The sequence below is a fragment of the Schistocerca nitens genome, chromosome 4, assembly GCF_023898315.1.
Source record: "Schistocerca nitens isolate TAMUIC-IGC-003100 chromosome 4, iqSchNite1.1, whole genome shotgun sequence".
NCBI lineage: Eukaryota > Metazoa > Arthropoda > Insecta > Orthoptera > Acrididae > Schistocerca > Schistocerca nitens.
In genome coordinates this window covers 770,459,461-770,484,594 of record NC_064617.1, presented here as the reverse complement: position 1 = coordinate 770,484,594, position 25,134 = coordinate 770,459,461, and the positions used below count along the sequence as shown (strand labels likewise).

Sequence of the window (25,134 nt, the reverse complement as noted above, 5' to 3'; positions counted from 1 at the left end):
TCGGCAAAAACACGCTGAGGAAGTCCATTCGGAACTATGACCAAAATGTTGGAGAAATATTACGTATTGACAATGCTGCTCAGTCCGCAGCTCGTGGTCGTGCGGTAGCGTTCTCGCTTCCCACGCCCGGATTCCCGGGTTCGATTCCCGGCTGGGTCAGGGATTTTCTCTGCCTCGTGATTGGGTGTTGTGTGCTGTCCTTAGGTTAGTTAGGTTTAAGTAGTTCTACGTTCTAGGAGACTGATGACCATAGATGTTAAGTCCCATAGTGCTCAGAGCCATTTTTGAATGCTGCTCAATAAGTAACGCAACAGATTTTTTTCTCTGTTAATTGCCGTTAAAAATGCAGAATTTGTTGTTGACACGTGCAATATTCCCCCTTCAGCTCCTGTAGTTTCATGAAGTTCCCATAGGTGGCTGCATTATACGTAACCTTAAAATGGTGTCTTTGACGTAGGTGCGTTCCAAGCAGAGATCTGTCATCGAGTTTCTTATGACGGAAAACCAGAGCATCGCAGATGTTCACAGGCGCTTGCAGAATGCCTATGCATATCTGGGAGCGAACAAAAGCACGGTGAGTCGTTGGGCGAGGCGTCTGTCATCATCGCAAACCTGTGCGATCTCCCACGTGCCGGGCAGCCGCACACAGCTGTGATGGGATACAGTCAAACACCTCCGTGCACAACTGGACGTCTGTTATTAGTGCTGACACAATCGTCCACCAGACGTGGCTCTGACGTACCCAGGAAAGTTGTACCATGTGGGAATATAGGCCTTCCCAGGAAAATGGCGTAAGGATGTTCAAATGGCTCTGAGCACTATGCGACTTAACTTCTGAGGTCATCAGTCGGCTAGAACTTAGAACTAATGAAACCTAACTAACCTAAGGACGTCACACACATCCATGTCCGAGGCAGGATTCGAACCTGCGACCGTAGCGCTCGCTCGGTTCCAGACTGTAGCGTCTAGAACCGCACGACCACTCCGGCCGGTTAACGTAAGGATGTCTCATTGAACGGAGATTATATTGAAAAATATCGTTTTGTAGAAGAGTGGGGTATCATATGGTGTAATGGGATCCTGAATGAAACCAACCTGCTTGTAGGAAAAAATGTGTTGCATTGCTTATTGAACACCGCTCGTACAATGGAACCCTTCTGTTAGCCTGAGTCCGAATATTTCGAAGATTATTGTAGGAAACCTTGCTGCGAGTGACATTACGTGAATGTATGTGCGTATGTGTGTTCCAGACGCACAGCGACCAGATGCCGTTCCGGTGCGAGTTCTGCAGCCGGCTGTTCAAGCATAAGCGCAGCCGCGACCGCCATATCAAGCTGCACACCGGCGACAAGAAGTACCGCTGCACCCACTGCGAGGCCGCCTTCTCGCGCAGGTAACTAAATATCGGCACCCGCTCTTTGTTTTCAATGTATGTAAACGATTTACCATACAACGTCAACAGCACTACAAAGTTCGCTGAAGCTAATATTTTCCACAGGAAACTGTCGTCGTTGGACAATTATAAGGAATTGCAGAGAGACTTGGACAAACTGAGTAGCGGCTCTGTTTAAATGTGGATAAATGTAAAATAATGACTATAACCAACAACCCGATTGTATCCGATTACTAGGTTAGTGGTAAAAATTTTGAGCACGTCACATCGTATAAGTAATGTTGTGTAATACTAAGAAGCGGTATAAAATGGGACGGTCACGTAAAGTCAGTGTCAGGGAATGGAATGAAAGATTTTTTGGAGGTGTTTATGGGGAACGACAATGCTTGAATATTACAGAAAAATAAATAACAACCATTCGGAACAGGACAAATGTGCACATGGAGTTTTTTTGTTCAGAATCACTTTCATCCCTCAAAGCATGTATCTTTTTCCCTTACTCACCCTGTATATACATCTATATCGGAATAATGAAGTGATTGGCAGTCAAGCATGGCAAGGAGCGAAGTTGTCAATCCACATTTGTGAGCGTGCACAATACAGTTGCGGTTGGACGTTTCCACGGCAGGTGTTCACGTGCTGGCCGTTAACATGCAATTCGAGGTTTCCAGAATGCATTTTCACTCTACAGTGGTGTGTTAGCTAACTTGTAACTTCCTCGCAGATTAAAACTGTGCGCCGGAACGAGACTCGAACCCTTGCCTTTCGCAGGCATGTGTTCTACTGCACTTCGCCGAAATGTCCCAGGTTAGAGTCTTGGTCTTAATCTGACAGGAATTTTCAGTACAGGTTCGCTTAGCACGGTGGTTAACAGTCGTTATCACTTTCCTGAGTTTTGAAACAGGTTTAGGTCATTATGGAATATATTAATTTTAAATTAACAACAGCCTCAGTTGCAATGTTTACCTAGATTTACCTAGGTTTCAGTTGGGATAAACCAACCTTCTACAATATGAAAGGAACTACGATTTGTCCATAATGGACAACGTCAAAAACTATAAACTATAATATAGTAATACATTGTCATATTGCAATATCTTATCTGGGAAACAGCCCCGGCCCCATTTCGCGACGGCAGTACGGCAGTAACGGATGTTTTACTGGAACTAGCTATAGCCTCGAGAGCGCATGCGCGATAGTGTGTATGCGTACTTGTTAACACTGGTACCAACATGTACTTCTAAACTTAAATTTTTTTTCCTGCGAAACATTACTAAATATCTTCTCTGAAAACTACCTAGAACAGATAGTTCTGAATCCACTCATGTTCGAAATATATTTTACCTAATGGCAGCAAACGTTCCTGACCTCTTTGAGGGTGCACACATTGAAACTGGTGGCAGTGACCGTGAAGTAGTTGTAGTGACAATGAAAACCAAAGGGCGATTAATACCAGGGTGGCGTGTCACAGTGTCTTGGCTACAGCCGTACCAAGGAATATAAGATGTACGAAACTTAACGCACGAAACTCAGAAATCTTCCGATTCGTATACGGAAGGATAAAAATATTACCGGATGATTAGTTGTAAATCAGTGCCTTTAGTTGCCATAATATGTAGTTACATCGCAGTGTATCATTAAAAGGCTTCTTCTTGCACATACTGTGTCAAGGATAGCGAAGAAAATGGGCGTACCTTTCATAAGAACTGTCCGAGTTTTTGCCTTGGACAATTCATGGAAGTCACTGAAAATCTGCATGTGGATAGCCAGACGAGTATTTGAACCGCAGTCCTCCCGAATGCGAGTCCAGTGTGCTGATCACTGCATCACCTCGCAGTGAGAAGCGAACTGATGAAGATTCCTGTGCATTAGTTTTCTTATACTAATTATATGGAAGGACGTTTATTTGAACGTCACTCATCATTTTTACGAATTAAACATAAAATTTACGCTGAAGTCGCGTCGGAACTTCTTTTGCGCGGCCCAGTGTAGCAAGTCGACGTGGCAGGGACTCAGCAAGTCGTTGGAAGTCCCGTATTTAGTTGCGAAAGTGTTGCCGGTACAGGATTTTGTACACGAATCAACCTCCAGATTTTGTCCCATAAATGTTCTGCTGGATTCATGCCGAAGATCTTTGTGGCCAAACCATTAGCTTGAGTTGTCTAGAATGTTCTTCAAACGAGTCGCTGGTCCGGTGACATGAGGCACTATCATCCATAAAAATTCCATTCTTGTTTTGGCACATGAAAGCCAAGAATCATTGCAAATGGCCTCCAAGTAGCCGAACATAACTATTTCCGCTCAGTGATCTGTTCAGTTGGACCAGAGGACCTAGCCCACACCATTATGTAGCCACCACCAGCTTGCACAGTGCCTTATTGACAACTTGGGTCCGAGCTGTGGTCGTTAAACGGTGCAAGAGGTATTCCCCGCTCTCGAACCCTACCATCACCTCTTACCAACTTAAATCGCGACTCATCTGAGAAGACAACACTTTTCCAGTCATCTAGGGTCGAACCGAAAGGGTCACGAGGCCAGGAGAGGCACTGCTGGTGATATCGTGCTGTTAGCAAAGGCATTCGCGCCGTCGTCTGCTACCATTGCCCATTAACGCCAAATTTCGCCACACTGCCCTAGCGGATGCGTTCGTCATACTTCCCACATTGATTTCTACGTTTATTTCACACAGCGTTGCTTGTCTGTTAGCACTGACCACTTTACGAAAACGCCGCTGCCCTCCGTCGCTAAGTGAAGGCCGTCGGGCACTACATTGCCTGTGATGGGAGGTAATGCCTGAAATCTGGTATTCTTGGCACACTGTTGACACTGTGGATCTCGGAATACTGATTCCCATGCGTCTAGCTCCCACTACAATTCGGCGTGCAGAGTCTGTTACTTCCCGTCAAGCCGCTATGATCACGTCGGGAGCGTTCCACATGAATCACCCGAGTACAAATGGCAGCTCCGCCAAAGCACTGCGCTTTCCTACCTCGTGTACGCGATACTACGGCCATCTGTGTATCCCATGACTTTTGTCACTTCAGCGCGTATCTTTCATCCTTACCCCTCAAAAAAAGTTCCTGGGAGATTAAAACGGTGTGCCGGACCGAGACTCGAAATCGGGACCTTTGCCTTTCGCGGGCAATAGCTTTACCAACTGAGCTACCAAAGCACGACTCACGCCCCGTCCTCACAGCTGTACTTCCGCCAGTACCTCGTCTCCTACCTTCCAAACTTTTACAGAAGCTCTCCTGTGAACCTTGCTGGACTAGCACTCCTGAAAGAAAGGATATTGCGAAGACATGGCTTAGCCACAGCCTGGGGGATGTTTCCAGAATCAGATTTTCACTCTGCAGCGGAGTGTGCGCTGATATGAAACATCCTGGCAAATTAAAACTGTGTGTCCGACCGAGACTAGAACTCGGGACCTTTGCCTTTCGCGGGCAAGTGCTCTACCAACTGTGCTACCTAAGCACGACTCAAGCCCCGTTCTCACAGCTTTACTTCCGCCAGTTTGGAAGGTAGGAAATGGGTACTGGAGAAAGCAAAGCTATGAGGACGGGGCGTTAGTCGCGTTTGGGTAGCTCAGATGGTAGAGCACTTGCCCGCAAAATGCAAATGTCCCGAGTTCGAGTCTCAGTCCGGCACACAGTTTTAATCTGCCAGCAAGTTCCATATAACCGCACACTCCGCTGCAGAGTGAAAATCTCATTCTGGATCCTTACCCTCTGCTCGCGGGACACGCCGATGTAAGCACGACGGTGACACTCTTGCACAGAGACACGGTGCCACTTGGGGCGAGCGCCTTGCGAGGCGTGCCACGGCCTTCCACGTGCGGGAGCGTGCCAAGGAGGAAGCTGCGCATCACGCCGGCCGGAGGAAGCGCGCACTTAGTTCTGGTGCGCCTTTTGTTCTGTCCGCGAGCGCACGGTCGGGTGGCGCCGACGCAGGAAGCCGCACTGTGGCCCGCGACCTACTGCTCTGCGCGAACGGGGCCTCGCCGCCCCACCTACCGCCTGTCCTCGTCTCTCCGCTAGCCTATTCGCATCATTTGATGAGTCTAGCTCGCCTCGCTGAATCGAACTCTCGCACCGTTTAACGACCTCAGCTCGTGTAGTTACAGTGTCCTATATGTCAGTGTGCGACGGGGGGTGGCAGATACAGGCGTTGGATCAAAATAAGGGACCACCGAAAACACAACACAACACATTATGTGTAGCAGACCCGTTGGTTATGAAAACAACTTCCAGTCGTCTGGGAATGTATTAATACAGGTCCTCTACGAGTTTCTTCCTACAGAATAGTGGCTAGTTCAGGTAACGATGATGGAGGTGGATGGCGATCACTTACCCTTCTCTCCAAAGTAGCCCACAAGGGCTCAATAATACTGAGGTGACCAGGGCAATTGCAGCAATTCATCCTCGTGCTCACAAGTCCAGCCCTGGACGATGCGAGCCTTGTGGACAGGGGCGCTGCCGTCTTGGAACACGACATCACCATTGGGTTCAAAATGGTTCAAATGGCTCTGAGCACTATGGGACTTAACATCTGAGGTCATCAGTCCCCTAGAACTTAGAACTACTTAAACTTAACTAACCTAAGGATATCACACACATCCATGCCTGAGGAAGGATTCGAACCTGCGACCGTAGCGGTCGCGCGGTTCCAGACTGAAGCGCCTAGAACCGCTCGACCACCCTGGCCGGCCATCACCATTGGGGAACAAACATTCTACCATTGGATGGACCCGATCAGCCAAAATGGTCGCATAACCCTTTTCAGTAATACGACACTGAAGAGTAACTATGAGGGTCATGAAAAACCACTGTCCATATTATCATCGAACCTCAGCCATGTTTCACTCCTGTGGCGGAAACTCGGCAAGAAGTTGCAAATAGTGTGCAGCAAGACATAACCGACCAAACGACACTCTTCCATCGCTCCATAGTCCAGGTTTTATGGCGTCGGCACCACATTTTCTGTTACCGGCATTTGCATCACTCACGAATGTCAACAAAGATAAAGTCAGTCGTCAACTGCACAAGAAAACATTTATGTGGTCCACTTTACCAGTTTCGGCAGTTTATACTGTCGTCTTCAGAAGAGAATTTGGCTCAAATTATTGGTAAGCCCAAGTCAAAATAACAATCGGACGCCGGCCGTTGTGGCTGAGCGGATCCAGGCGCTTCAGTCCGGAACCGCGCTGCTGCTACGGTCGTTGGATCGAATCCTGCCTCGGGCATGCAGGTGTGTGATGCCCTTAGGCTAGTTACGTTTAAGTAGTTCTATGTCTAGGGAACTGATGGCATCAGAAGTTAAGTCCCATAGTGCTTAGAGCCATTCTGAACAATCGGACGGTTGTGTCCTACAAAGGATTGCCAAAAATCCATAGGCTATTTAAAGCAAGTATGTTAAAAACAAATGTACAAAAATTGAACCGCGCAAATAACACAGATTTGTTACAACAAATTTAACGTAATTAACCTTAATAACCACATCATGCCTTTGATACAGAATAAATAAAACATAGTGAAACCGCTAAAAATATGATATGTGCGATGAGTAGCAAACAATTTGCGGTCAAATCAATTGGACAGAGAATTCATATGCCGCGTGTACACTGAAACTGACAAAGTAACAACGATGTTCTTACTCTTGTTCTCACTAACAAGGGATGTGCGTAATCTCTAATGCCCTGAAACTCACGAAAATGTTTAAAATATAAGCCGCTCATACCAAAAACAGCGGTATGAGCCATTCTAATGTAAAACGCAGTTGTTGTCTGCTAGTACCATTCGATGGTGACACATTGTACCTGTACTACAAAGTACTTTAGTTGTGGGTGTAGTATAATTGCACTACGAGTCCGTCTTTTGGAGTGTTCGGTTGCGGTCTACGTGTAAAGAGCGTCGATCAGTAACATGAGGCGAATTAATCGATAAATGTCACGAATGCTAGAGACGACGTGCAGCTTAGCAAAAGTAAAGTTACATGAGCGTCATTTCATCATCATCTACACTCTGTGCTGGACTGTCTACTTTCTACTCCGAAATACAAGCCTGTCTTATAAAATGTTTTACAAAGGCGAGGGTGTGACATTGAGGTACCAGAATAGCCGTCTGAAAATGTAATTAGTATGCGGTATGATACTGGACTGCTTGAATATCAGACATGATGTGCAATGTGGAAAAGTGTCTTTAGTCAGTTGTGCATATTGTTCTGTTAATGTTTGATTTGACCTCAATGAAGTTCCGTACCTGCACTTTGAAGACTGAATAGCTGTGTGACACTATCAGGTCAGTAGACACAGATTGTTGCTCAGACAGTATAATTATTTGAATAAGAGCGAAATATAGAAATAAGTCACGACATCGATACATGTGTGTTTTTGGTTCTGTTATGACGATATTTAGTTTCTTAGAGTTATCAAAGTTTGTCTCTTAGATCTTGAGAAGGTGGTCATTCAAACATATCTTCTTGTAAGACGGGCTATTTTGCACTTGACCGGCTCATAGCACTGTTTGTGATCAGCAGTTTATACTCTAAGCACATTTTGGTGCGGTTCTGAGAGTTCGAGATCGTACACTTCTCTTGTTTATGAGAGAAGTAGGGCGGCAACTGTTCCACATTTTTACCATCGCTTGAATAATTGACAGACTTGTGCAGACTGTCTCTATATCACTTTTTTATTGCAGCTTTCATTAAATAATCACAATCAGATGGTGTTTAGAACTCGAGATGTGACATTTTCTTGATACCCTAAATAATGTGTTGTTTAGTAAAATGTCGCGTCACACAATAGAGTGCAAGGATGTAAGTTATCAACAAACGATTTTTGCCATGATTGCACGTGGTAGGTAATTACAGTTTACCGCCTTCCACTCTGATCATGAGAAGTAAAAATCCAAGACCTCAACAAGTACTCGTTTTGGTCACTCAAAATCAAGTAATAAGGAGTGCTTGATGAGGATTTGACACGACATTTCGTACCACTACACTCGATTTTGTCTTCTGATGACGGGTCAGTAGGACAGGAACTGATTAACTGTAGTCATCTACCAAATGCACTCAAGACAGTACATTTTCTGTTACTTTACTAATTCTTGCACTATCGTGAGCACCAAAAACCATTTCCAAATGGTTCAAATGGCTCTGAGCACTATGGGACTTAACTCCTGAGGTCATCAGTCCCCTAGAACTTAGAACTACTTAAACCTAACTAACCTAAGGACATCACACACATCCATGCCCGAGGCAGGATTCTAACCTGCGACCGTAGAGGTCGCGCGGTTCCAGACTGTAGCGCCTAGAACCGCACGGCCATTCCGGCCGTGATACGTTTTCGTTGGCTGCGCAGTTTCTTTGTGCGGCACATTTATTTTACTCCATAATGTCCTAAACCTGTTGGCCGAGTGGTTCTAGGCGCTACAGTCTGGAACGGCGCGACCGCTACGGTCGCAGGTTCGAATCCTGCCTCGGGCATGAATGTGTGTGATGTCCTTAGGTTAGTTAGGTTTAAGTAGTTCTAAGTTCTAGGGGACTGATGACCACAGCTGTTAAGTCTCATAGTGCTCTGAGCCATTTGAGCCATTTGAACCACTCCGGCCGGCAAAACCATTTCCAGTAATTTTACATGTACAAGGGCCTTACAATATGGAATGCAACAGATTTTTTCTGACATCAGCTTGATTTATTCAGAATTCCAATACACCACTCTATTCGCACTGTTTTGATTACAAAACCTTATTTTTCAACATCATCTCTGTTCTGCGTGACTGCCTCACACCATCTTACAGAGAGGGCCTAAATGCCCACATGGTACCACTGTGCTGGTCACCGTCGCAGCCAACGTCTTGCTGCATCAATAACTTCTCCATCCACGTATTGCTTCACGCGTAGTGCAACCTTCATTAAGCCAAACAGATGGAAGTAGCCAGTGCGAGATCTGGGCTGTAGGGCGGATAAGGAAGAACAGCTAAATAGGTTTTGTGAGCTTCTGTGTGTCACCACTACCAATAGAAACGTCCAGTTGAGAAGCGCGGTGTTTCAATGTGATCTGTCGATCACCTCGAATAACTGTGTCCACATATTCCCACCTTGCAGCAGTCACAGGTGTGGGCGGCCGGCCGGCACGCGGGAGATAGGCGAGGTTTACGGAACCTCGTTGCGATGGTGACAGAAGTCTCGCCCAATGACTCACCGTGCTTTTGTTCACTGCCAGGTCTCCGTACACATTCTGCTGGCGCCTATGAATATCTGCTATGCTCTGCTTTGCCGGAAAAAGAAACTCAAAGACAGCTCTCTCCTTGGAAAGCATCTCCGTTACAGACGCTATTTTGAAGGCTAAGTATAGCGCCACCGCCTATCAGAATTTCATGAAATCGTAGGGGCACAAACGAGAATATTTTACGATGTCCCACAACGAATTCATTTTTCAACCGAAACTGGCCGAGAAAAGAAATGTGTCGCATTATTTATTGAACGCCCCTCGAAGTATCTGCATGTGTAACAAAATGTAATCATGGAGTCAATAATTATGATCAGGAGGTATAAGTCAAATTTTGGCAACAATTTCGTAACACAAGTTTATGTATGAGCTAATGTGTGACACCTTTCAGTGTATTGTACACTACTGGCCATTAAAATTGCTACACCACGAAGATGACTTGCTACAGACGCAAAATTTAACCGACAGGAAGAAGATGCTGTGATATGCAAATGATTAGCTTTTCAGAGCATTCACACAAGGTTGGCGCCGGTGGCGACACCTACAACGTGCTGACATGAGGAAAGTTTCCAACCGATTTCTCATACGCAAACAGCTGTTGACCGGCGTTGCCTGGTGAAACGTTGTTGTGATGCCTCGTGTAAGGAGGAGAAACGCGTACCATCACGTTTCCGACTTTGATAAAGGTCGGATTGTAGCCTATCGCCATTGCGGTTTATCGTATCGCGACACTGCTGCTCGCGTTGGTCGAGATCCAATGACTGTTAGCAGAATATGGAATCGGTGGGTTCAGGAGGGTAATACGGAACGCCGTGCTGGATCCCAACGGCCTCGTACCCCTAGCACTCGAGACGACAGGCATCATATCCGCTTGGCTGTAACGAATCGTGCAGCCACGTCTCGATCCCTGAGTCAACAGATGGGGACGTTTGCAAGACAACAACCATCTGCACGGACAGTTCGACGACGTTTGCAGCAGCAAGGACTATCAGCTCGGAGACCATGGCTGCGGTTACCCTTGACGCTGCATCACAGACAGGAGCGTCTGTGATGGTGTACTCGACGACGAACCTGGGTGCACGAATGGCAAAACGTCATTTTTTCGGATGAATCCAGGTTCTATATACAGCATCATGATGGTCGCAGCCGTGTTTGGCGACATCGCGGTGAACGCACATTGGAAGCGTGTATTCGTCGTCGCCATACTGGCGTATCACCCGGCGTAATAGTATCGGGTGCCATTGGTTACACGTCTCGGTCACCTCTTGTTCGCATTGACGGCACCTTGGACAGTGGACGTTACATTTCAGATGTGTTACGACCCGTGGCTCTACGCTTCATTAGATCCCTGCGAAACCCTACCTTTCAGCAAGATAATGCACAACCGCATGTTGCAGGTCCTGTATGGGCCTTTCTGGATACAGAAAATATTAGACTGCTGCCCTGGCCAGCACATTCTCCAGATCTCTCACCAATTGAAAACGTCTGGTCATTGGTGGTCGAGCAACTGGCTGGTCACAATACGCCAGTCACTACTCTTGATGAACTGTGGTATCGTGTTGAAGCTGCATGGGCAGCTGTACTTGTACACGCCATCCAAGCTCTGTTTGACTCAATGCCCAGGCGTACCAAGTCCGTTATTACGGCCAGAGGTGGTTGTTTTGGGTACTGATTTCTCAGAATATATGCACCCAAATTGCGTGAAAGTGTAATCACATGTCAGTTCTAGTATAATATATCGGTTTATCATCTTTATTTCTTCTTGGTGTAGCATTTTTAATGGCCACTATTGTGTATTAAAGAGGACTTGGCTTGTTTTTGTACAGCGACCACCTGAAGATCCACATGAAGACGCACGACAACCAGAAGCCGTTCCAGTGCACGGTGTGCAACCGCGGCTACAACACGGCGGCGGCGCTGACGTCGCACATGCAGAACCACAAGAAGGAGGGCAGCGCCTCTGCGGGCAGCGGCAGCGGTAGCGGCAGTGGCAGCGGAAGCGGCAGCGGGCCCAACACGCCCAGCCCCGGGCTGTCGGCCGCCTCGGGCTTTCGCTGCCTCTCCTGCGGCGACTCCTTCCGCAGGCCCGACGAGCTGCAGGTACGCTCCCCGTAGGCCCACCTGCTGGTGGAAACACATCAGACCGATGTTTATTTTTGTCTCATCCAATTCGCACCACCATCCCGAACCCAAAACATCCAGAACCCTACCCCCACCCCCAACGCCAACGCCACCGCCACCCATAACTTTACCCGGCCAGTGGGAGTGTAACACCATTACTTTTGACAACGCTTGGTCATCTGCCAATGAGCCAAAGCACCTTCAGACATGATGCTAATATTAGTCATTTCAGTTTCACTGCGGGATCTTCAGAGGAGCCCTCTCGTTCTCTGATTGTGTGGCGCTCCAACACATAGTGTTTTATACGAATGCGTTGAGTCTGTTCTTTCGGGCATGTCCGATAGGGCAGACAAAAAAATTCATAAAATAATTAGCCTGGATTGGTTGTGAATCCACAACCTTCAGTCCGGATGCACAATTACGTCCGACCTACTGTGGGAACCTAAAAATTAGCGAGCATGGAGGACACAGTCAGGTTCAAATATGGTTCAAATGGCTCTGAGCACGATGGGACTTAACTTCTGAGGTCATCAGTCCCCTAGAACTTAGAACTACTTAAACCTAGAACTACTTAAACCTAACTAACCTAAGGACAGCATACACATCTGTGCCCGAGGCAGGATTCGAACCTGCGACCGTAGCGGTTGCGCGATTCCAGACTGAATCGCCTAGAACCGCTCGGTTACACCGGCCGGCATACGGTCCAGGGACTGCGGATAAGCGGTGTTGGTTGGGAATGTGAATCGGCTGAGGAACGTACCGAGACAGTCCGCGCATTTGCGATAAACGCTGTGTCCGGGCCATGCAGTGGTTAACGCAACTACCAAGTAAGCAGGAGACCCTGTGTTAGAGTCCTGGCACACATTTTCCCACGTCGCCACTGATTCTGAATAAAGTCCTGATGCAGCTGGTAACGTTATCCCCCCCCCCCATCCCCCTCCACGTTCAGTTTACATACTACAGTGTTTTGCCATCTGGTTCTGGCACTTTGTGGGCTGTCGATCCTCCCCACCACACACACACACACACACACACACACACACACACACACACACACACAATCCACCCCTCTTCGACACCCCGCTTTTTCCCGCCCAAAAGTTAACAAAACCAATAATACGGAATTGACTCTATCGTCCTCCGTTTTCGATTATTTTTCATGTCCCCCTCTCATATGCCCAACCCATCCCTGAATGAAGGTTGTTTCAGTAAACTGTATGTCTCTATATTTTTCCAGAGATTATGAACTCTCATATTCATACCAAACGTCTTGTGACAGAAACTGCTCTAGGTGTTCTAGAGTTAAGTGTAAATGTCAGCACTTGCCTCCCCACCCCCGACACCCCAGGAACAGGGGGTCTTACACCACAGTATTATTTTTGTAAATAGTAACTCGTAAGCAGATTACAATGAGGTGAAAAATCATGCGGTACCTGCTAATATCGTGTGTGACCTTCTTTTGCCTGGTGTAATGCAGCAATTCGAAATGGCGTGAACGGAACGAGCCAGTGGAAGTCCACTGCAGAAATATTGAACAATGCTGCCTCTATATCAGTCCACAATTGCGAAAGTGTTCCCAGCGCGCCGGCCGCGGTGGTCTGGCGGTTCTGGCGCTGCAGTCCGGAACCGCGGGACTGCTACGGTCGCAGGTTCGAATCCTGCCTCGGGCATGGCTGTGTGTGATGTCCTTAGGTTAGTTAGGTTTAAGTAGTTCTAAGTTCTAGGGGACTTATGACCTAAGATGTTGAGTCCCATAGTGCTCAGAGCCATTTGAACCATTTTTTTTTTGTTCCCAGCGCACGATTTTGTGCACACATTGACCTCTTGATTATGTCTCGTAAGTGTTCAATAGGATTCATGTCGTGCTGTGCTGACGGCCAGGTGATTCGTTCCAATTGTCCAACATGTTCAAACCAACTTCTCAAGATTGTGGACATAGTCGTCCAAAATATTCCATTATTGTTTGGGTACATGAAGATCAAGAATGATTGCAAATGGTCTCAAGTAGGCGAACATAAACATTTCCAGTAAATGATCGGTTCAGTTGGACCAGAGGATCCAGTCCTTTCCATGTAAACACAGCTCACACCATTATGCAACCATCACCAGCTTGCAAAGTGCCTTGTTGTCAACCTGTGTCCATGGCTTCGTGAGGTCTGCACCGATTTCTAACCCTACCGTCAGTTCATACCAACTATAAGCGTAACTCATCTGACCAGGCGATGGTATTCCAGTCGTCTAAAGTTGTCATGAGCCCAGGAGAGACCCCGCAGGCGATGTCGCGCTCTTAGCAAAGAAACACGCGAAGGTCGTCTGCTGCCATATCCCATTAACGACAAATTTCGTCACCCTGTCGTAACGGATACGTTCGTCGTACATCCGACATTGGTTCACAAAAATTGTTCAAATTTCTCTGAGCACTATGAGACTTAACATCTGAGTTCATCAGTCCCCTAGAACTTAGAACTACTTAAACCTAACTAACCTAAGGACATCACACACATCCATGCCCGAGGCAGGATTCGATTTCCTTAGTTATTTCACACAGTGTTGCTTATCTGTTAGCACTGAAAATTCTACGTAAACGCCGTTGCCCTCGGTCGTTACGCGAAGTCTGTCGGCTACTGCGTTGACCGTGGTGACAAGTAATGTCTGAAATTTGGTATTCTCGGCGCAGTCTTGACACTGTGGAACTCGCAATATTGGGCGCCTTCGCGATGTCCGAAATGGAATGTGCCATGGGTCTCGCTCGATCTACAACTCATCGTTCGAAGTGCGTTAATCCCCGTCGATCACCTGAGTACAAATGACAGTTTATACCTTGCGTACGTGATACTACCGCCACCAGTATATAGGCAAATACCTATCCTACAAGTTTCATTACCTCAGTATAAGTTTCATTTAAATTTTTTCTTGCGTCATAAAGTCCCCCGTCACGGTTTCTTTCTGTGTGTTTAGGCTAATCTAAGAAACTACTGCACGGATTTTGATCGGTTTTCACTAATAAGTGATCTCGAGGAACGCTTGTGTATATGATTACTTTCCGCTACGGTAGACAAGTCATCCAGCCATACTCTTCACAAACGACATGTCAGAAGAGTAAAACTAATTCTTATGTAAAATGATCGTATTATAAAGATTTTTCGGAGATGCTCCTTCCTAAAAGAAGCAGTTAGTTGCAAAACGCATGAGGACGTTTAGTAGCGAATCAAGTGATAGACAGCAGTATCTTCGGAAACAAGGCTCTTTCTCTGTACTTCATCAGCAGAGTTGCTTGGTGAGTATCCTCTAGCGAATGTTGTAGATGTTTCCTTGATTCCTCCACGTGCTGTCAACACTAAGTAACAAGTGTCCCGTGCAGCAGTCTGCATTCGCCCGGTTCTCTCTTCCGACCACAGGTGGTTTTCGAAGGTTGTGCCTGTAAACAAAGCACTTTGACGTTAATTGTCGGCGAAACCACTGGCCAGGCAAACAAATGATGTTCATACATATGTGGTGTCTGTTCTTTCGAACATTTCCGAAAGAACGGACACCACCCATACATAATTAAGACGAAGAGGTGCAATGACGTCTTCAACGCGAATGCACTTCAGGCTCTAACTCTTACGGACACATGGCGAAATGCTGCGAGCAATGACAATAATGGGTAGGGGTACAACATTAGTAGTGTGTGTATAAGTTGAAAATTTGGATATGCCGGGAGGCGTACTAGGATAGTCCGTGCAGTTGCAATCTCTACTGTGTTGAGATGGCTTAGTGGTTGCCGTTGAGGTGCTCAGCGTGTTCGGTCAGAGGGTTAGCCGCCCTCTGTAATAAAAAAAACAGAGTCAATGGATCAACGATGAACTTGGCGTCATCGAACGTCCGCCCTCAACAAAATACAACGACCAATAACGAACAAAATGAGATCATTAAAAAAAGGCGTCGGAGGATCTGCTTGATAAGTAGGAGACCCGGGGTCGAATCCTGGTCTGGCAAAAATTTTTCACTCTCCCCATTGATTGAAATCAATGCCCACTTGCAGCCAATGACTGTCTTTGTGTCTTAAATGATGTTCATGTCTCGAATACAATTTACCAGTGTACAGCGAACCTGGAACTTCTGATGCTGTTCCTCCAGTCTTGGATTTCCGATATCAGTTCATCACGTGAAGTTTGCTGGCAGATTTAAACTGTGTCCCGCAGTGGGAAAACTCAGTCGGTGGAGAAATTCCCCGTAAAAGTGGAAGCTTCTGGGCTCGATACCCAGTCAGGCACACAGTTTTACTTTGCCAGGGAGTTTCAAATCTGCACACACTGAGCTGCAAGGCTAAAATTTAATCTGGCGATAATCTCTTGTTAGTTGCTAGTATCTTCTCAGGCTTCTTTTCTCACTGCTGTCAGTTTCAGCTTTTGCCTAACCGAGAGTGAGAAAACCGTGTAGAAGTGAGTCTTTCTGCCAATACCTCGTGTCAGTGTTCGTTAATCTGGAGCACGAATCCGACTGGAACGAAGAAGGAAGAGCGCTGTTCAACCTCCCGTTGACTGTAAGGTCCTTAGAGACGGATCACATGCACAGATTATGGAAAAATGAGAAAGGGTATCGGCCGCTCCCTTTGAGACAAACCATCCTGGTATTTGCATTAAGCTTTTTAGGGGACTCAGGTAAAATCGAAAACTGGATGGTAGGACGGGGATTTGAACAGTTGTCGTCCCAAATGCGAGTCCACTGCGTCACCTCTCTCGGTAATTTGATCCAGGTGTAGCTCGCAGCAGCAGCAGCAGCTACCCCCTCTCCGCTAATGTCTAAACACTTTTGCTGTCGTTTTGGGAGCATCTGTGGTTGCGTAGCAAACTAACATTTGAGGCTGTCTCGGCGCTACTGGTGAACAACTCCATGAAGTTTGACGTTGGTGGTGAACATTTTACCCCGCATGATCTCTTTCCTTGCGTCGAATATGGGATGGTCGCTAGCAGCCAGATCCGGCGAAAATGACATGGCAACACAGTAAACCCTAGTTCATACATGGTTGCAATGGTCGGGCGGCTAGCATGTGGCCGCGCTCCCGTGTTGGAGCAGAACACCATGGCAGCTTTTTCCGCGGCAGAGTTGTTGACTGCGTCGACGAACTGGTGCAGTGAAATGTGGTACAGGTCACTTTTGACGACTGGATTTGGAGGGAGCCAATCAAAAAAAAAAAAAAAAAAAATGGCTCTGAGCACTATGCGACTTAACTTCTGAGGTCATCAGTCGCCTAGAACTTAGAACTAATTAAACCTAACTAACCTAAGGACATCACACATCCATGCCCGAGACAGGATTCGAACCTGGGACCGTAGCGGTCGCTCGGCTCCAGACTGTAGCGCCCAGAACCGCACGGCCACTCCGGCCGGCGGGGGGAGCCAGTCCACCAGGAGTATCCGTTTCTGATCCCAGAACACAGTCGCTATTTGTTTCTCCACGAATAGGCCCGACTATGACTTATTGGGACGAGAGCTCCCAGTGTGCTTTCATTCCTCCTCAGGAGTCTCGTTGAAAATCCAAGATTCATGGATGGCGACCAGATACTCAAAGAACTCCGCTGGATTTACATTGTACTGTTGCACCGTTAGCATATCTTGACACGCTTATGTTTCTACATGGAGCGCTCATTGTGCACACGCCTTCTTCACCTTCATATCCTCAAGTCTGATATGTGTAGGGTTCTCCTTCTCTATTTCACGCCGGCCCGTGTGGCCGAGCGGTTCTAGGCGCTTCAGTCTGGAGCCGCGCGACCGCTACCGTCGCAGGTTCGAATCCTGCCTCGGGCATGGGTGTGTGATGTCCTTAGGTTAGTTAGGTTTAAGTAGTACTAAGTTCTAGGGGACTGATGAACTCAGATGTTAAGTCTCATAGTGCTCAGAGCCATTTTTTTCTCTATTTCATGAAATGTAATTCGCCTGTCCCCATTATGAAATCAGTAACACGTTAGGCATTGATTGGCTTGCGTGAAGTTGCTGGACGCCCAGTGTTCTTGCATTTTTCAGCATAGTCCCGACCATCTCCGAACTCTCATACCCAACGAAACACAGATCTGCGACCTTGTGCCGTTTCCCCACATATAGCTATTAACCACTTGTGGATTTCATGAGCAGTCACTCCAACCCTCCAGAGAACACACTGTCCACTGTTGCCATGCTTTTCTGCTTCCATGTTGTCTTATCAATGTCCACCAGTTTTCTCGCAAGCTGGAACATGTGCTAGTGCATTGCGCTAGCTATGGGAAGTTGCGACAACATACGGTTGCGGTAGACGTATTACAATATATCTTAACTCGTACATCGACGCACATATCAGACTGTTACTTGGCAGGAGCTATAGGGAGAATGTCAATCAATACTGAACGAACTAAATAATACAGTAAAAAAAATCTCGGTATGGCTGCTAAGTAAATCCTAGATTGTTGTCATCCAAACAAAATGGTTCAAATGGCTCTGAGCACTATCGGACTTGAAATCTGCGGTCATCAGTCCTCTAGAAGTTAGAACTACTTAAACCTACCTAACCTAAGGACATCACCCACATCCATGCCCGAGGCACGATTCGAACCTGCGACCGTAGTGGTCGTGCGGTTCCAGACTGAAGCGCCAGAACCGCTCGGCCACCGCGGCCGGCGCTCCAAACAAAGTACAGCGTAATCAACGTATCTGAAGATGAGAAATGTAGCTGAAACCGATAATGGCACAATAACTGGAAAATTTATTTAATGCGGTGGTCGCAGGTTTCGACTCAATGGAGAGAAGTATTCGGGATTTTTGCCCACCCACTGGGGGCGGCCGGGAAAGCCCCGGAGCGGCCGGCACGCCGCAGCAAGTGGCCGGGCGCCCACAGCCGGGTCTTGGCGCCAGCGGATTATGCGCGTTCCGGAGTGCACACCAGTGTCGCGCCAGTTAATTCGGCGCGCCACCATTTGGCGACACGCGTACGTCTTCATAGCGCTAATTTGGTTTCCGCGTCCGCGCCATCAGTAGCGCTTCGAGAGCCGTGTCGGGCGCAGCCGTACACGCGCCGACCCGCGCTAGCACGACTCGTCGCTTACGCCCCTCTCTCTCTTCTCCGCCTGTCTTCCATTACGCCAGCTCTTCATCCCAGGAGCGTATTTTGCTCTTTTAAAAAGAAAAAACAGAGAGGTGGTGCCGGAACGTTCGCAAGCCTGTTTAAAAGGGACACTCGGAAACCTTTTATACCGTCCACAAAAGAATTCTCTCCCTTCCTCCCTGTATTACATTTGCAACAGGTGTGGAAATGTTTTACTGGTGGATTCATTTCTATAGACAGGTAAAGAAGAACTAAAGATATTTCATGTAGCTCATTGTTGAGAGTTATATTATCATGACCAATGAGCCGCGTACTAGAGCTCATGACGTATGTCACAAATGACGTGTTCAGTCAGATAGCTTACTGCGATCAAGGGTCAAGAAATCGCTTTACCCGACTTATGAAACAGAACGATCAGCAGCGTTCTCACCTGTTTCTCAAATCAGAAACAATTTTATATTCCAGGCAACTGCAGCTGTTGAAAGCTCACAGCTGATAAAATTTTACCAGCTGTGAGCGGAGTTCTTCCTAACATCGTGTTTCTCAATTGCCGAATTCTTATAAACTTGAAAACCTCGATTCCTTAGAGACCCGAAATCACATGTACAAAATAGCTTCAGATTTCTGATTAATTCACAAATCAATTAATGTGTTACATGTTTGACTTTAAGGAAGTAAGTGAGAAAAAGGTAAGAAAAGATTTTAAGGTATGCTTGAGGTTTGTTCGAAGTCGTTAAGTGCTTTCATTCTAAAATATTGGGTGAACACAGACTGGGTGAAATTGTAAAACTACCATGGACGACTGTAGACTCTCACAAGTAAGGGTAGACTTCTGTAGTTTTCCTAGTAGTTTGGTTAGTTCAATTGTAACCGCATTACCTGTTAGGTGTGTAGCATATCTATCTGGCGTTACCTCATTTCAAACGCTGTGTTTGCGTATGCAGCCAGTGTCTTACCAGATTCCCCTAGAAACGGGAAGCGGAGACCATCCACTGAGTGTGGATATATAACCTCAGAAACATTTTTGTTCTGCAAACTTATCCTTCTGTCTGCAACTTAAAAGTAAATAGTATTCATATCAAAGCTGTCAGCACTCAAGTCAGGTTTTAATCGAAAATTCGCTTTGTAACGTGAAACGGAGGGCTGTTGTAGTAAAAACAAAAAACAAGAAATACAGATTTATCATATAGCGCTAGAAAAAGCAATTTCTTCAAAAAAAAAGGTAAAATGTAAAAAAAAAATGCAAAACATAAACATATCAAAAATCACCTCAATATTTCGTCGAGACTCTAAAGTCTGTATTTAAGCGCGGTGAATTACGTTGCCTGAAGGCGTATACATTGTTTCTGTTTTACTGTGTCAAATTTTTAACAAAGGGTCATATCTCTTAATGAGTAGATTATGACAGCGTGTTAAATTTTTAAATTCGGTCAATAAGTACAGGAAATACTGAAAATCTGATTTGTGTTGCCCTGGCAACCTGCTGCTGAAACTGGAACTGCTTGCTGTGAACCTAGTTATCTGTTCAGTAATATAGTCTTAACTAGCGCCCCACCCGGTCTTCCGCGGACAGCTCTAACGATCTGCAGCCTGACGATTTCTGACCTAGCGGTAACAAATTATGTACTCAAACGTCCCTCTTGAATCAGTCTATGTCATAGTAAAAACCGTATCAAAATTACTACGGTAGTTTCTGAGATTAGCCTTCACGTACTGACAGAAAGACATGGCTGAGGTCTTCAGTCTGTATATTCATAGTAAATAAATCCACCACTGTTGTAGAATACTTTATTGACCGAAATCTTGCACGACCCAAGTCGATATACAGTACCACGATTTCGCGGTCTTGACCGCATCGTCCGGTGTAGCTGAACTTTGGGGTAAAACAACAGATGTAATCTACTCCATGAAGTAATTAAGAAAGTACTGCTACGCAGGCTATTGTTTAGTCATTTTATCTGTTTTTCAGTTTCTAAATATCAGTATTCATTTTTTTAGAAAATTTAATTGTTCACTGGAGTAGGTTGCAACTGTTGTTTTATTTCAGACACATATGATGATTAGTCTAAGACCCCGAAATCGTGATAGTCTACAGCGGCTTCTGACGTGCAAAACTTCGGTTAATAAAGTATTTTACAACTGTGGTGGATTTTTTTACCATGAACATATTGTCCCACAAATAAAAATTTGATCAGGCTATATGTATGGTAAGAAACACCATCTCCTGCTTGCCTCGCGAGTACAGAGTTAAAGTAGGCACTATCCCAATTATCAGTGGCCTCCGGAAAGCTATCTACGTTCGAATAAATTACTTAGGAAAAAGTAAACCGCCAGTTCGTTCTCTGGAAATTTCCACTGAGAGCTTCGCAAAGACAAATGGGTCCAAAGCAGCGTAGCACCGTTACATCAGTTTCACAGCACCTTGTGTCGCCTTATCATTAGTCCTATCCCTCCGTAGCGCAGTCTGTGTTATAGTGCGCGTCACGTGGCAAAGAGGCCTAGTTTTCAAACGTCCATTGCTTCCCCCTCTGCAACTGTCAATCTTCGCAGTATGGAATATTTTTGCCCCCATCCCTGCCGCCATGAGAATTCAAACCCCATCCTCTCCACAAGAAAGCATGTCTTCAGCTACGCCCTGCTAAATCCTTCAGCTTGCACTACTGGCTACCGGCTCTCACTTACAACTGAGATTCATGAGCCAAAGCTCATCCTCTATAGGGTGTCTGAGCTGAACCGTATGCGCTCTTCCTATGTGTGTACAAACGGAGTCGTGCAATTAAAATGTCCTCCTCCTGTTGTTCTGCCGGCCGCGGTGGTCTAGCGGTTCTAGGCGCTCAGTCCGGAACCGCGCGACTGCTACGGTCGCAGGTTCGAATCCTGCCTCGGGCATGGATGTGTGTGATGTCCTTAGACTAGTTAGGTTTAACTAGTTCTAAGTTCTAGGGGACTAATGACCTCAGCAGTTGAGTCCCATAGTGCTCAGAGCCATTTGAACCATTTTTTTGTTGTTCTTTAAGTACACTATGCTTTTATTAATATTTGTTGAAATTCATCTGTTGATGCTTGAATTGTGTTTATCGCGTAGATAAGAATAAGTATAATCTGTCTTTTGCAATTGAATGCTTATTTTTGTTCTCGTTCAAACATGCTACGTATAAAGGGTTTTCCATTCCGTGGCGTGGTGATAAAGCAAAGTGCATGTAGAATGAGGAGAAGAAAACAGTCTTGGCTGCGTGTTGAAGTAAGTAAGCAGTAGTTTCAACATTGCAACCGAGACTGTTTTCTTCTCCTCATGTTTCACATATTCGTATAAGGCATCATCAGTAGCCTAAAAAAATGAAACGGATAATTTTTAGTTATACACATTCTGTTAAGAGATATGTATGGTTTTCTGGCAGCATATTGTGATTATCTTACTATTTACTCTTGCAAGATTGCCGGTTGTAGAAAAATCCAGCACCTCTAACTCATGGTTCTTTAAAACGTTTCTACAGAAACTCTGATGTCGACTCTCACTTACAACTGAGATTCATGAGCCAAAAGTCAACCCCTATAGGGTCAATTTCGAAGGAGGGTTAAATCATTGCTCCAATCAAAACCTGAACTGGACAACAGCTGCTCCTGTCAGTCGTCTATGTATGCTTGGAAACGATAAGTTAGGCCAGCACTGTCACAACTACGAGTGTCTACCATGTGGCCTTCAGGCTACCGTCTGGTGTTTTCCCCGTTACCCCTTGGTCTCTGGCATCCATGACCTTCTCGTCGACCTTGACCACTGTGCGTGTTCGGCTGATTTTCTTTGGGTTACTGGCCAAGTGGGTATTCCGGGTAAGGGGCGCCGATCAAAAAATGGATCAAATGGCTCTGAGCACTATGGGACTTAACTTCTGAGGCCATCAGTCCCCTAGAACTTAGAACTACTTAAACCTAACTAACCTAAGGACATCACACACATCCATGCCCGAGGTAGAATTTGAACCGGTGACCGTAGCGTTCGCGCGGTTTCAGACTATAGCGCCTAGAACCACGGCGCCTATCACCTGGCTACCTACACTCCCGTTCTCCGTGACCCCCCCCCCTCCCCCCTAGTGGGGTCGGTTTGTGGCTTCATGTTAGACTTCTTTTTCCTCAGTTGTGATTTGTGAGCCGACCCTTGGGGGGGGGGGGGGGGGGGCGGGAATCTACCATCCTCTACCGTCTTCATACTGGCTACACCAGATTGACACATGGTCTTTTACTTCGTGATGATCCTCTCCCCCCACCCCCCCTTTTGAAGTTGCTCTCACAGTGATCCATATTGTGAAGGGCTATCCCCACCTTCTGGTCATTCATAATGAATATGCCTTCCCACCTTTCTTGTCCCGGGTGTTAACGGAAGACGCTCGCACAGTTACGCCAATCCTCAGTTTTCTTCGCAAAACCGGTTTGCCTCCCAAATTTAAGTATCAGAATTTCCGTCTGGAACTGGGGTCTCTCGATTAGCATTGGCGTTGATTTGGGAGGCCTTCGATTTTCCTCCACGCCGGCCACGTTTTGCTCCCGTTCACTACGTTTTGTTTGGTCTTTCTCCCGTTTTGTTTCCCCCCTTTTCTTGAGTTTTTTTCCCGTGGTGTTGTCCCCATTGAGTCGAGATCGTGGCATGGAGTGGGGATCGGGATGGGTCCGGAGGTGGTGCTGGCGCCCCATCGTGCGTAGCGCCTTTGGTGTTCCCCTGCTCTCACCTGTCCCCACCTCCACGCCCCCTCGTGTTATTTCCTCTTCCTGTCGCCTCGACAGTCCTTTCCCTCTTTAGTTGCCCGTTTTCCTTTCCCATTGATTGGATTGTGCTGTTTGTTGTTCCTCCCTCCCTTATACCGTTTTATCCCCCCCCCCCCCCAAACCAAGTAACGAATCAACCTATTTACCTTCGCCTTGAACCTGGGGCCCGCGTGTTGCAGAACCACGTGGCGACACAGCACGGCTCGATGCTGCTGCTGAGCCCCACGTTCCACCCTGCGCCAAAGCTGGCCTGCATCTACTGCACCAAGGACAGCTTCACTAGCATGGAGGCGCTGCAGCTCCACGTCCACGCCATGCACGGTAAGCTACTTTCACAGCACACGTCTCATCTTCAGCACTTACTATGCGATGACGTGAAAAGGGAAATGAGTGTAAGAGTGAGGTTTAATGTTCCGTCACCGAGTCTGGAGAGACCGAGAAGCGGCAGATGAAAACAGTTATCTCCTTTTAAGGGGATCAACTCGGTATTTCAAGGTACTGTTTCTTCATTTGGTGGAGGTGGTTGGTATTTGTTTATCAAGCCTTTAATTTATTTACACCCTGTTACGTCTTGGGAAACTTCTTAGTCTTTCCTTTTCCAATCATCAGCGTTTCTATATTTTTAAGTAATCTAGAAGTAATTTTACTCACAAAATTTAACGTGTTTTCATTCCTCTATTTCTCTCACTTAAGAGGCAGAGTTTCTTTCAGTTAACTTGCCATATTCATTATTTTAAGGAAAAGGCAAGGGGCCAAAGGAAAGTCAACAATTACTGAGGTGTACGTATCTTGGAAAACGTTCCAAAATAAAAAAAAATTATGAGGCCATTATCGGTATTACATCCTTTTCTTGGACATGCACGCCGTAGTAATAATGACTCGCAGGTTGAAGTAAATAACACGTTATTCACGGCAGAAGTTCATAAACGAGTTAGTCACAATAACAACTGAAAGATCGGTCGTGATCACTTGAGGATAACAGAAAAAAGTTCCCTGGCTAAATACTAATGGTGAGGGAAGCCCCACACCGAGTGGCGTGGGTGGGGGCCGTGACGTGCGGAGTAACGTGAAGTTGTGCGGAGACGGCCGGTGTACATTGGGGCATCCTAACTGGTCTCGGCGGGTTCTGACTGATGAGCTATGAGTGTGTCAAAGTGTGGACGGTATTTGTTACGTCGATGGTAGCGCCGCCTGTTTCCTGATGCACGTGCTCTCTGGTGGCTCCTGTGATAGACGGTGTATCAACGGACTGTTTGCGTACAGCGTTGTTTCCATAACACGCGATGCCCTTGTGATATCAGTAATTGGTCTCCGAAGTAGACGCCTGCTGTTTAAGGACCAGCAACCCGCAGGACAAAGACGTCGTACTGGCAGCGCACCCAGTCGGCCTACAGCCGATATACAACAGTCCTCATCGAATAGTCCGCCTCGGTAACTGCGGAGTCAGTATGGCTGAATGCCAGCCGAAGGGCCTGAGTTCCATTCCTGGCGGGGTCGGAGATTTTCTCCTCTCGATGGCTGTGTGCTGTCCTCGTGACTATTTCATCACCGACGTATAAATCTCGTAAATGGCGTAATG

At 46.5% G+C, this 25,134-nt stretch overlaps 1 protein-coding gene across 1 annotated transcript in view; it reads left to right on the top strand.

Annotated features, from left to right (window-relative positions):
• The window catches only part of LOC126252557 (zinc finger protein 423 homolog), a 295,462-nt gene that overhangs the window by 226,693 nt on the left and 43,635 nt on the right, over positions 1–25,134 (top strand). Inside the window, exons 3-5 of the mRNA XM_049953458.1 lie at positions 1,251–1,393; positions 11,447–11,720; positions 23,735–23,876. Coding sequence (XP_049809415.1) covers positions 1,251–1,393; positions 11,447–11,720; positions 23,735–23,876 — 559 coding nt within the window. The remainder of the gene's footprint in view (positions 1–1,250; positions 1,394–11,446; positions 11,721–23,734; positions 23,877–25,134) is intronic.